The sequence below is a fragment of the Lissotriton vulgaris genome, chromosome 6, assembly GCF_964263255.1.
Source record: "Lissotriton vulgaris chromosome 6, aLisVul1.2, whole genome shotgun sequence".
Taxonomy (NCBI): domain Eukaryota; kingdom Metazoa; phylum Chordata; class Amphibia; order Caudata; family Salamandridae; genus Lissotriton; species Lissotriton vulgaris.
The window spans coordinates 499,079,172-499,093,240 of record NC_141694.1 but is presented as its reverse complement, the minus strand read 5'-3'; the positions used below and the strand labels follow the sequence as shown (position 1 = coordinate 499,093,240).

The following is a 14,069-nucleotide window of genomic DNA, read 5'->3' as shown; positions in this document are numbered from 1 at the left end:
TACGACGAATGACCACAGGCACAGCATGTGCAAATAAATGCATTCCAAGACACATTCCCTGCATGCATGTCACTCATCTGTACAGGCACTTCACACAGACAACTGTGGGGTTGACATGTAGTTGCTAGAATTTTTGGAATTTGTTAATGAATGGTGGGTGTGTCACCTCTGTGCATTGAGGCTGTTTAGGGTGTCACTGCCAGGTCTGTGTGTCACAGTTGGTACGGTATCCCACTCTTCGGCGTTTCACATGTGTCCCAATTCATTCCATTTTGGCTGTCATTTGTGGCCTACATGTGACAACAGGGCTTCTTTTGGGCTCTGATATGTGCAGCCATGATGCAGGGATGCACCCTGTGACTCAAGTCCCACGACATGGGCAGCATGTACGTAAGGGGGAGTGACTGCCCCTACATTAGTCTATGCTTTCATTATTGTTTGACCATGGACATGGCACGTTTGTGGAAGCAAACAAGGACCCCCTGAGTGGGATAAATTTCCTGGGTCAGGGTAAAGCAATATGAAGCAAAGGTAAAAACCCAGGCAAATTAAAACAAATTATCTGGCAAAGCAAGGTACAGTAGAGAAGAACAACATGAGGAGAAAACACAAATGGCTATGATAGCATGAAAGATTTAATTAAATTTATAAAAATTGATATGAACATATTCAATGATACAAATATTTAAAAATTCTTAAAAAAACACAATTTTTCTATCAGTTTGATGTACAATATTCATGGAGCTGTTAAAGCATTGGTGTTTCCCAAAGTTAGTAGAGGAAGCTGATATCTGTCAACGCGTTTCGACACATGCAGTGTGTCTTCATCAGGACAATTTCAGCAAAATTCTTAGATTTGGAAGTCGGTGTCTGGGTATTTAAAATCCAGATTCATGGATCAGGAATTTATCTCTATAGCTTTAGTATTGAAAGCGGAAGTAGGATTACGCGCTGGGGAAGGGGATTTTGGCGATACAAGTCTTTCAGAGGCCCATCCAAAGCCCTTTTCTTATCTTTACACAACCTTCATAGCGCGTCTTTTAAAACATACAGTGTTTGTAGGGGACACCTTCCAAATGAAGCGGCTGTCAGTCTCGGACACTTTGGTTCACGTAAAACATTCGTGGAATCCCCTAGTTAATGCGGAAAATTATACAAGTTCTATTTGGGTCTTAAAATCACATCTCACTTGCACCGTTCTCCAGATGAGTCACACATTTGGAGGTATAACAAAAAGACTCCTAGCAACATTTGCCAAGTAAATCAGGTCAGGGAGCAGGGTCTGTTCTTCTGCTGACCTGATAGTAAGGCAGATTGAATATGCTGTCCGGTTGAAACTTTGCGTTGCTTTATTAGAAAGGATTCAGCAAGATTCCACACATATGTGCGTTCTCATTAATCTCCTCAAAACTGGACGATGGCGATGTATCTGGCGTCTGGTATCTGGTAGCTCGTCTGTGTGAGAACGCACATATGTGTGGAATCTTGCTGAATCCTTTCGTGAGCCTATCGCATGATGGGGCTGTGTTGTGAATATGCCGTTAACATGGTGTTGTTTTCCCACTATAGACTGCGATGTGCAATGTTGAGTTATGCCTATTTTGCACTGATTATCACACTTTTTTGAGAATATCCTCCAATATCTGTTTCCTCGCTCTTCCTTTACCATCCCACATTGGGACCTTAACTTGGTCCTCACATATTTGATGGGCACTACCTCTGAGAAGCTTCACAGCTGTCTTTTGCGATTTCTCACCCTCAAGACAGTGTTCCTTGTTGCCATAACCTCTGCACCACAAGTAATTGAGCTGCAAGCTCTCTCTGCCAGCCCGCAGTGCAACACCTTTTCCCCAGACATGTTGGTTCTGTGGACACAAGCATACTCCTTGCAAAATCTTGTGACATTGTTTCATATTAGTCAAAGTATCATCCTACTGATGTGCTTTGCTCCGCCTCACCCCTCTAAGGGGGAGAAAAGACGTGATTGCTTGGACTCCTAAAGAGCACTGAGCTTTTACAGTGATCACAGATGATCAGTTCTTTGTGGGGCTTCACTAGAGAGAAAAAGGGCAACCCTGTGCAGAAAAGGACCTGCTCGCGCTAGATCGGGATCTGCATTAAAATCTTCTATGCACTGGCAGAATAACACCCTCCAGAAGGACTGTGAGCTCATTCCATCAGTGCCAAAGCTGCTACCACTGCATTGGCATGCAGAGTTGCTTTCCTGGAGATCCACCAGATTACGTGGGTGTCACTCTGTACATTCACAAAGCATTACTGTTTGGACAGTCCGGTTCACCAAAAGGGGCATTTTACCTAATCGGTCTTGCAGGACCTTTTGGTTTGAGTCCATTCGCAGACCCACCTCCAAATAGTTACTGCTCTGGTATCTATCCAAAAGGTGAGGAATCAGCAGTTAGAAGTCTCTGTCAAAAGAACAAGTTACTTAACTTAGGTAATGCTCTTTCTGGTACAGACTATCTAACCGCAGATTCCTCACCGACCCATACTGTTCTGTGAATTTGACTCTATCCATTAATATGATCCCAAGTGTAGGAATTTGCACAGTGGTCAGAAAATGTTCTATTGGGCTCTGCATCGGAGGTTTGAGGACAGCCTTGAAAGCAACTGACACCAGTACATGAATGTAGCGCCTATATTGGCTCTGCACCTCATTTTTGTAGTGAAACAGTGTCCCAGTGGAGTCACATGGCGCCATCTAACGAGAAAAAGAGGTATTGCACTCTGGATACAGACTCCTGCCTGGGGAATACTAAAAAGAGGAGGAATCTGCAGTTAGATAGCGTCTTTACCAAAAAAAGCGTTACCATAGGTAAGTAGCTTGTTCTTCTATGAGGTTGCCAGTGCCCTACTAAAGGCTGGATCCACAATGTTTCTCGCAATGCATCCGCGGTAGTGCTCCTGTGTGAGTGGTAGCGTGGCTGCCACTGGAAGCCATGCTGGAACCTTAAGGGCTGAAAATGCTATCTGTATCTTTAAAAAATGTGAGTGCTTAACTCAGAAACAGGTGACTGCTGAGTACATGCCTCACCCCTTCTCCCCTTTCCACAGCATACAATCCTATTTATCTAGTCAGACGAGAGCAGAAGAAGAGGTAAAGCAGGCAGGGACCAATCTTAACACCAGTCGGCATTCCGAAATAAGAAACCTTGCAAGGGGCAGAATCACCCTGTGCAAGAATGCCCTGCACCCATGTGGACAGCTTATTTAAAAAGGAAAATAATTACAATTACAAGAGAGCTGGCATGCACTGTACTCCATGATGGACTCATGCATATATGAATGTATAGGAATCTACATAGCACAAACCTAGCTGTAAAGCATTGGAGCACTGTGCGAGGGAGGGAATAAAAGTGAGGCAACTAAAAGTTGTTTACTACTGGAAGTTCTCTTCTTTGGCTTCGATGAGGGTACATGTACGCACAACATGCACTTGTCCAGTATGCACAGTGCATGGATATTATGAACAACGTACTCCTAATATCTATTCACTATCTTAGACATTTTAAGAAATAAGAGTCTCTCATCAACATTACCCAGACAAACCTGTTTTCACGTTGGTACATAAAACAGCTGACATGGACACAACTCATACCTGCCAACCCACAAGGTGTCACGGTGTGACACACAATATCAGCTCCCATCACATGGTCATCGGGTGAGGAGCCGATATCACACAGTGGTGCGGAAAACAAGCTGATAATCACTGTAAATGGTGGTTTTCCAGCTCGTTTTCAAGAGGCTTTGAACTGCCGACGTCCATTACGGGATGTGAAAACACACCAGGACATTGGTACCAGCGTTGGCAAGATTTTCCTTTTTTTAGGGAGGAGTGGGCTTGGGAGCGGGGGGAGGTTCAAAAGCGCCTCCTAGGTTCTTCAAGTCAGGAGGACCCTCACACTGTGAGATTGTTCTACAAGTTGGCAGGTATGACAAGAAACATCACCAACAGACACTCACATGGTGTTTCTAAAATTCTTCATCAAATAAACAACCCCCAATGAAAAACACATAGATATGGGCTTTGGATAATTTATATTTCATATATTTGCATTTTAGATTCATGAAAATCCATAGAATGTGTACCCCCTGACAATAATTATTCGCAGATTCCACTATTAGATGCTTTTTCCTGTAGAGCTCAGGTGCACTTTCATAATTTCATGTTATTGAATGATAGCTAGGCATTTGTATATGCTTGGTTTTGGCACAAAGGGGTCTTTTATGATGGCGGGTGGATCGGCCCCACCAGGCCGGTGGTAGCCTCCGCTGGCCCGGCCAGGGCGATCCGCCCGCCATCAATGCCTGATTGACCCCCCCCTGCCATATTAGTATGGCTGGGGGTCCACTGCGCACGGAAAAACCGTATGCCGCCTTTCCGCTGGTCGACTCGTCGACCGGATGGAAGACGAGTATAAGATGGTGGCGGTGTCTGCAAGACACCGCCATTCATATTATGATGAAGGCTGAGAGCAGACTTTCCATGGTGGTGTTGCCGCCATGAAAAGGCATGCAGTTTCTGCTTTTGGGGGCCAAGGTGTTGGGGGGGTGCACATGGGGGGTACCTATGGTACCCCCCACAATTTGCATGCACAAGGTGGCAGGCACAACGCAGTGCCTGTCACGTTGTGCATGCAAATCCACAACATGCATTTTTTACATTGTGGTGGGTGCTGCTTACAGCTTCGCCCTCCGCAATGTAAAAAATGCGGGATGCGCCCACCAGTGTGGCAGGCGGATCCTAATTTGAATGGCGGGCCGCAGCACCTATGGCAGGCGGTCCCTTTTGCCATTGCGTAGGCGGGCGGACTTTGTCAGCCTACCATCGTAATAGCCCCCTAAGTAGCCAGCCTGTTAGCAGCCTATTATACATGAAGTTTACAGTACTGGTGTGGGTCTCTTTAAGTTGAATATATCTTTTGAATGAAATTTTTGCTGATTTTAACAAAAGCAGCAATTTGCTGGTCACAGGTAATTATTTTTAGATTGTCCCATTTACGATTGAAACTTAAAAATCCACTTCAAGCAATTTCTTCAAACCATCCATTTTGGATCATTTGCTGCAAGTGATCCAAAATGGAGGCTTCGAAGAAACTGCTTGAAGTGGATTTTTAAGTTTCAATAGTAAATGAGACAATATAGAAATAATTTCCTGTGATTCTTCTGTCCACGAATCAGCAGCTCCCAGTCCTAGTGTATATTCCCTTCCCAATCAAACATTACTTCAAAACATTCTTTCCAGGGTCGAGCAATACGTTCTGACGGCCTCCAGTCCCTACCTGTCTCTCCGAAAATTCAATGGTTCACAATAAAGAAAAAATGTATGTAAATAAAGGCATGTACAAATGTTGGGGCTTATTTACAAGGCCCATGCGCACCTTTTGCATCATTTTTAACATGGGAAAAGTGGCGCAAAAGTGGTGCAAGGCGCTTGTAAATCTGCCCCGTTGTTTGCAGGTTGTTGAGGCTAGACCTACTAACATTGCCAATGCTTGATATTTATTTCTCTACCCAATTTCATACAATTATTTTGAATTTCCCAAATAAATACCATGACATTCCACAATCCTGTAGTAATTAAACTGCAAAAATAACATGCCACTCTCCGAAGGGCTATTTTCCCGGCCCAATACCATCACTGAGCTCCGCCTCTCCTGCCACCCTGTGGCCCTGGTGTCTACCATATATGTTCAGGGCATTGCCTTTTTGATGGACCCTGTACGTGCATTGCATGTAAGACTGGCCGGCTGAATTTCTGCCCACTGGATTGCAGTATCTTTGTGTGCTGGCAGAAGTGCAGAGTTCTGTATGGACAGAGATGGGTTCCTGCATCGAAAACCTTCTGAGCAAGTTCTACCCTCTGCACCACCACAGATTATCTGCTGGGATAACACCTGAAGTGCTGAAGAATGCTAGGATGTCACAGAAAGGATACCTCTACGCAGCAGACAGTGAATTAGTCATAAGCACCTGTCTATTTGATGTCCGTTCTTCCACTGTGATTGATACATTGTGAAATTACATTTATGGAGATTTCCTAATCGTCACTGACCACTTTATACAAGAGGTTCGTGGATACCTATGAAAGTACTTTTACATTTTTTTTTCTTATTTAACACAACACCTGGTTCCATGGTTCTAAGAGAAGCGGGTTGTAGCTCTTGGTACCTTTGGCAGAATTCTTTGTGGATAGCAGGGCAGTGTGGCTATAGTGCAGCAGTGCACCATCTGAATGCGCCTATTCTTTCACATTTGCTCATGAAACACCAGGTCAGCTAAGTATAATTTAAATAAATACCTTAATGTATTATTTCAATTCATCTTCATAGTAGCCTCAAGAACCTACATATGTACATGCAGTGAGCCTGATCACCATGCCCCCTCCCGCACGCTGACAGCTAGGGGTAAATGTTGCTACTGTGCATGCCATATGCTTTGTCTCCATTCCAGTGAAAGGGCTTTGCTGCCAGTAGGCGTCTACAGAATGCAGCCATTTGCTAATTACTCAATATGGTTCCTTCTTACTCTTGGCCTACCATATTCAACTATTGCACACTAGTCATATCTACTGTGCAGGGACTCATTCCTCTCAGGAGTTGGCCCTTTTGTGACCCTGCCCATTTGCTCATGTCCTCCCAGTACTTCAGAAGCGATCAGATGGCATGGCCCTCAGCTAGGCAGTGTTGTTTCCCACACTCCGTTGTCACAGGCGGTTAGGTTATTGCTACATTGTGTGCCATTGTGGTTTTAGTGCTATTATAACTGGGGTCATTGTAGCGTATTTGCTTACTCTGCTTGCAGCAACACACCTCTGACAGGCTACTAGTGGAGCAAAGAATGACATTAATAGTAATGTGCCACCTCTATAAATACTTTGGGAGGAAAAGGGCTTCAATATCTCTTTGTATGTCTTGATTAACAAACTCTATACTGCCTGCCATAGCCTCAGGTGCAGTAATGCAGAATTGATCAGTCAGTCTAACTTGAGAAAGAACCAAGGAGGAACACATTTGTGGTGTAGACGTGTAGAACGCTGTACATTTACTTGAGAGCATTGCTCACCTTAGCATCATGCACTGGAATAACTCATTCTTCAAGAGGGACTCAAACTTGTATCCATTTGAGTCGTCAGGACAGTCAGCACCAGCTGACAACTGATCATCGGAGCTCTGGATGAACACACATACTCCAAGTTCTGCCCCGTGGACCGATCTTGAGAATGATCCAGTTTGTATCCTTTGGTAATGTGTTTGATTTCATAAATCTTAATCAGTACTTGTGTTACTTTGAGACAGACGCTAGTTGCATCATGTCTGTCACCTTTGCACGCCATGGAAACGCTAATTTTTAAAGATGTGCATCTTACGTGTGGCGTTGGCTAACGTGTAAATTTCTGAAAGTCTTAAATGGTAATGTTTGTCAATGGGTACGTTGATAACAGTGTGTGCACCAAAGAAACCTCACAACAATTTAGACATAAAAGGGCCACACTGTTGGTTTTACCTCTGGTGGTAGTAAAACCGTGTGTCTTGAACACAAGGGAGTGGCATTTCTTCTGGAGGGTAGTGGAATGAGGCAGCTCGATTCAATGAAATACTGCCTGCTATCCGTCAGTTCAGTTCTTTGGGCCATGTAGTGTTCAGTCCTTGTGACAAGTAAAGCCTGTTGTTCTTGGAACCACAGCATCAAGATATCACTGAGAGTTTATAGAAATGCCTATTGCACAGGCTTTGGCTTTCAGTGAGTACCATGAGTTAATAGTAAGGCTCACTCTAGAATTTTAATTTGGGATTTACCTGTTGGATCCAGTTAGCACGTGGATAAGGCTTAGTAATTATCCAGTCACTTTTATAGGTTATAATAAAGCAAAAGATTGTTATACCGCAATCGCTTAGTGAGGGAGCAGTATCTCAGTCATCTGGTATAATCATTGCATAACCCTCCCCACTGGACGAATGGACCTTTGCTCGTCAACAAAGAGAAATAAGGAGCAATCATCTACATAACAATAAATCATTAAAGACTTTTAGTTCAGTCAAAGAAGAGAGTTAGTGTGAGTTAAAATAGTTTTTATTTTCAATTCTTTAGTCTTTCATCAGTTTATCCATTAGGTTTTAATCTTTAAAATTCACCATTAAAAGTAAATATAATCCATCAATTGATTTCAATTATAAAATAGAAGAACATGCTCATTAGAATCACAGTTAATATAGTAATAATACAGCAAGTGTGTTCCATAAAGGAAATCCGCTAATCTACATTAATTTGGGCTAAAGAGGGAAAAGGTGTCATTTCAAATACCCAATAAGGAATTCTGAAGAGAGATTCAATGCACAAGCATAAAGCCTTTGCATTTCAGAATGGAAAACATTTAGTCAAAAATCAACAGATATAAAAAATAAGCTAAATAACTTCTTGTGTAGAGAAGTCTAAGAAACTCATTGAGTCTTCTTCCAGAATGTTGGGGAAGGAATCCACAATCCAGCTCGCTACTCTATGAGCATGCACTAATATAAACAAACAAATTCTATGCTGCAACATCATTTTCTTTCATCCTCCAATAGAATATCAGAAAATTCCTGGGAATAAACAAACTCCATTTTCTCATAGGAGCACAATAGGCTTTCAGACATTAAACCTGGACAGTTACAGCGTTGATATTCTGTGTCCAGATAGTTCATCCCATGAATCATCCTTGAGGTCGCTTCCTCTTCTCCCAGTGACAAACTCACTATCAATTGTTTATTACAAATCAAGTGTTTGATCAGATTTATCCAGGATTTGCATCGCCCTAACACCACACAAGGGGATATAAGGGTGACACAAAACTTAAGTGAGATTTATCAAGCCATGCAAGGCCACAATGCATGGCCTGATATATCTGGTGTAACGCAAGGCAGCGCATATCTTTGGCCTGTGTTACTCTGCCCCAGAGAGGCGTTCCATGGGTGGTGCGGGTTGTTCCCCGGGCATCCACCCATGGATTTTGGCACATTCCCATATATACCTTGAGTGATACACCTGAGAATGCGTAAAAATGCTATGCATCCCCAAGTGAGAAAAACAGGGGAGATTTCTTCTAATTCTTTACTCTTTCTTTGTGTGCTGTATTCTGCAGCACATCTGGAAAGAGGAAAATGCTTCTGAGAATAGTTTTTGTGCATTAAGGTGTCCGTTCCTGCTCAAAAACAATCCTGCCTACAACGCAGGGACCCTTCACCATGATTCAAGGGTGCCTGAGTTGGCACTAAGCAGCCAACAGTGTGCCAGCGATAGGGAGGCCGGGAATGCACAGTATAATGTTAAATATGGTACATTCCTGCCCTTTCCCTTTCACTCAGCACAGCAAAGTGCCTTGCTGCACTGTGCTGCATGAAAAAATGATAAATAGGTAATGGTCTTTTGATGGATACTTCTAACCACAGATTTTTCACCTTTTGAATAGGTACCAAAGCAGTACCTACCAAAGGTGGCGGGTCTACAGAGGAGACTCAAATAAAACAATTCTGCAGAACCGAGCAGCCAAAGTGTTGTACTGCTGGACATAGTTGTCAAGAAAGTGCTGCCTTAAAGTACAGTTCCTCTTTAATTAATGGAATCCTCTACAAGATTTCCAGATGTGACTTTGGCTCATTGATGGAGATCCTCAATGATGTGAAGAGGTTGGTCGTCGCCTGAACATGGTACAAGACTGGCTGTTGCAAGCCTACCTTCAACAGCTAGTCATTCAGGTACGGGAGTGCATGCAGGGTCGGAGTGGAGGAAAAATAGGTCCGGGCACCAAAGTAAAAGTGGACCTTGTTAGCGTACCAGATAACTAAAAAGTTTGTCCACGTTTTCAAAGTAGGCCACTTTTGAACTTGTAAAGACATGCTGTCTGAGTATTTTGAAAGTTTTGGGAGATTCCAAGCATTTGTGTTTGCTGCAGGCAACGGTTGTTTTATTATCAGAGAAATCAACTGTAAAAACTGGCCAGCTTGACTATAAAACAGGATTAACAAACTGCTAAAAAAGCAGCCTACACACTGATCTGTGAGACTAACCAATCAGGTTGATTGCCTATAGGCCAGTCTGACCCTCAATACATGGACTCCCAACTTCCAAAGATGGGCACAGCCCTTACTTTTGTGAACACCACAGGGGTTAAGTGAGCCTGAAGGGGAGCACAAAATGCAGGTAATTGCTATTAGACTGCAGGAGGGTTATATGAATATACGCATCCTGAAAATCGAAGAACAATATCCATTCTCCCGGGTCCAGACCAGATAGAATTTGAGCTAGCATGAGCATGTTGAATTTGCCCTTTCACATGAAGGCTTTCAATGGGCGATGGTCCAGTATACCCTTATGTCCCTCATCCTTTTTCAAGACAAGGAAGTAGCTTCCATTGTCTTTCCCAGAGTCCTGTACCTATTGATGAAACCCTTGAAATATAAAAGATCCTACATTAGGGTCTTCAAGTTCTCTGCCAAATGTATTCTGGTGTGGGGGAAGATGTGAGGGGTAAGAAACAAAGGGTACAGCATAGCCCCTTTGAATGATGTGTAAAACCCATTTATCTGATGTAATGGATCTCCAGCCAGGAACGAAACGTGACAGTCTGCCTTCCAACAGCATGGCATGAGTCACTGAAGACAAAATAAACCAGCTTGTTAGCCGCTGCTGTAGAAGAGGAGGAACTTAATAATAAGGGTATCACTACACCAGTTTGGCTGTGGTCCTGTGCTGTGTCTGCCGGTGTTAATTCCATGGAACAAAAGTACCAGACTATCTGTTGTAGCACTGCTAGGAAAGGTTGACACTCCGTATAGGTTAGCCCTCTAGAAAAGCCTCTAAATATTCTTGAATTGTTGGGAAGATTGTTTTGCTGAATATGTCTTTAAATCTTTCCAGTACAGAGTCCTTTTTCCCCTGAATACAAGACACTGGATCCTATTCATTTAGGATGCTTACACATCACCAGAAAATCTAGTAATCTAGTCATCCTCATCCATATGTACAATTTAAGCACAACACTGAGTCAGAAGACCTGCCAATGCAATCTGTAACTCAAATGCCACCACAGATTACAAATCTAGCGGCATTTTGTCCATCATGTATCACCTGAGCCAGAGAATCTCTGAGGCCATCTGCAATAACCTGCAAGATCTTGCTGGCTATGTCCCAAAGCACATACTTTTAACTGCCAGGTTAACAAACTGCATTTATTGATCCAAGGGCCAAATCTTCTTTTACCAAATGTGTCACACCAATTGGATACCCCATCTCCAGGATTGTTCATAAAGGAATTAGGATTGGGATTCCTAGTTGAAGACTGCACAATAAGGCACAGAGGAATAAGGTGCTTGCTTAGAAAGTCTGGAACACCGGCTGCAGGTCTATTTAGCCTGGCTACTGGTTAGCTGACTTGTGGGCAAGAACAAGGCTTGGACCATGTAGCCATCAAGGAATTAGTGAGGGCATCATTATATAGTACTAAAGGCTCAGATGACTTTGGCCCTGGAAAGCGAATTTCTGTCAGAATGTTTGTCATTGTCAAAATGTACGGCAATTGCACATATTGCACCTCAGCTTCTGCCCCAGACCACCCCTGCACACAAGGCATTTTTCTTTTCCATTTGTGGCCCATGCGGTAAATCAAGTTTCATTTCTGGGGAGGTGTGGAGCCCACACGTATTTTATAAATCCAATTAAAGTCCATCATCAGTATAGTAGAGAAGGAATAGCCCATGCCCCTCCTCATCAATGTTCAGAGGGATCCTATGTGTTCCTATATAAGGTCAGAAGCCGAAAAAGAGAATGGAGAGTCTGCTAGTAATTGTGATGTCATAAAAGTGTTGGGTTATAGTCAAGCCCTCCAATAACTGGTTTCCCTTTTGCAATTTCATAGCAACATCGGTCGAGCTGGACACTGACACTCGACATTCTATCGGCTATGGAGAGGTCAGTTTCGAAGCAGCAGGAACGATTGTGGATCTTGTGGCCCGTACTGCAGTCTGGCACCATGGGCCTGAAGGCACACCAGAGAGAGTCTGAATTACAACAACGATTTGAAGCAGTGTCTCCTTGAATGATGCTATCTGCTACGGGGTTAATGATGAACTAGGGAACTTGAGGCATGCCGTGGCCAGCTGAGGAATCTGTTCTGGAACTGGGGACTCCAAAGGGAAGCAATGTTCATCTTGAGAGGCTTGCACCATCTCTTTTGTGCTATCGTGGCCGGATGAGATCGAGTCCTGCAGTGTATTTTCATGTTTGCGCTTGGACTTTGACACACCTGAAGACTTCAAGTGAAAAGGGTATCATTCATAGGAACAGCCTGGTGACTGGGACTGAGGCCAGTCCTGTGACTTGTTGTGGGTGTGAGGTCTGCACTTCAAGTGTGACCTCTTCTTGTGTTTGGTGATGTAAAGCCTCACCTCCTTTTCCTGGCTCACCTTTGGGTTCATGAGGGCACACTTGTTGCATGGCTTAGAGTCATGGCTAGTTACCAGGCATCAAACACACCTTTTGTGAGGGTGAGTAACTGACATCTGCTTCCTGCAGTCTCAGCACTGGTTGAAGTCTGTAGATTTTGGCGAAGACATTGTTTCATAGCACACTGTATGTTTTGTAAATCATTAAAGATCAACAAAAGTCAGGACTGGAGCTCTGGCTCTGCTCCAGAAGGTGTAGAAATAAAGGAAATGACATCATTTGGCAGGTGAGGCGCATATATGCAGCTCTGCTCCATCACTATAGCAGGACAGAGCTAATGCAGCACCTCATGACACCACCTACCAGTTCACGAGAGCACTGCTGTTAAAAAGGCGAGGAATCTGCAGTTAGAAGTATCCATCAGGAATATAAATTATAGGTCAAAGCACTTAACACACTCTCTCAATACTTAACAATATTCTTTAGTTGTGAGATGCAATTGTGAACACTTTTGCTCTTAATCCCCTAACTGGAGAGTGGTGCCTAAATTCACCTGTCTCATTAATCTGCTTTATCTAAACATTGATAATGCCTGATTTTCGGTGACCATATTATAGAAGAATATTGTTATGCAATAGTACACATGTATACAAGATAGGGAAGAAGAATAAAACTAAGCTGCACACTGTGTGACAACGTACAGGCTGCGCTAGAAGGTCCATTATTGCTTCCACTGACATTTTCTGTAACAACATTTGACCTGCATGAAGTGCAGTCATCTCCACAAAAATCACACGATGAGCTTTCTTTCATCACCTTTGAGGTGTACAATCTTGTCACTTTGGTTCCTGCAAAATAAAATACGTACATTAAAAAATGCAGAATACAAGGTAAACAACAGCTAGCCTCTAATGTTCACAGCTCATATCATACTGAATCAATACGTCTCACTCAGTGATGTTGGAAAAACTTTCAGAGTGAGGGTGCCTCACTGTATATCACTGAAGTCCTACAAAGAATAAGTGCAGTACTCATAAGGAGAGTGGTAAAGGTGGTACCGTGTGGAGCACACTGTCACAACTATATTACTAAAGCATGGTATGATAGCCCATTATCGTTCATAGACATCACATTTCAATTAAACGTGCTACGAAATTTGCACAGACATGCAGTTTAGTGATAAAACTCTATAGGCCACAAACCATAGACACTGTTTGGAGTTTTAGAGAATATTTCTCATCTGTGCATCACCAAGTATAATCTCTTGTTTTGTTTTCATGTTAATATAATTTGAAATAATTGTACAGTTCATCTACAGGTATTTAAATGTTGTTGTTTGTTATGAAAAAACAGACATTCTACAGCCTTTCCTTTCACACTTACTGTACCCCAGCATGATTGTCTCACAGTGTACTTTTACACAATCCTCTTACTTTGTAGTCAGAGAAAAAAAAGCAAACATCAATCTCCATGTAAAAATAATAAGCAGCAATGTGTCAGACTACATAGCCTTTTTAGTGTAAAGGAGTTAGGTCCTTAGGCTGTGGGAAAGGCTGGACCTTATATATACGTTTTTCACACAAAAATGCCACCCCACTTTTTTATGTTAGCTCTTAGTTATAAGCAACACA

At 42.9% G+C, this 14,069-nt stretch overlaps 1 protein-coding gene across 1 annotated transcript in view; it reads right to left on the bottom strand.

Annotated features, from left to right (window-relative positions):
• Window positions 1-8,090: 8,090 nt before the first annotated feature.
• LOC147707489 (CD109 antigen-like) overlaps window positions 8,091-14,069 on the bottom strand; it is a 943,435-nt gene continuing 937,456 nt past the window's right edge. Inside the window, exon 33 of the mRNA XM_086926506.1 lies at window positions 8,091-13,286. Coding sequence (XP_086782632.1) covers window positions 13,066-13,286 — 221 coding nt within the window. The 3' untranslated portion in view covers window positions 8,091-13,065. The remainder of the gene's footprint in view (window positions 13,287-14,069) is intronic.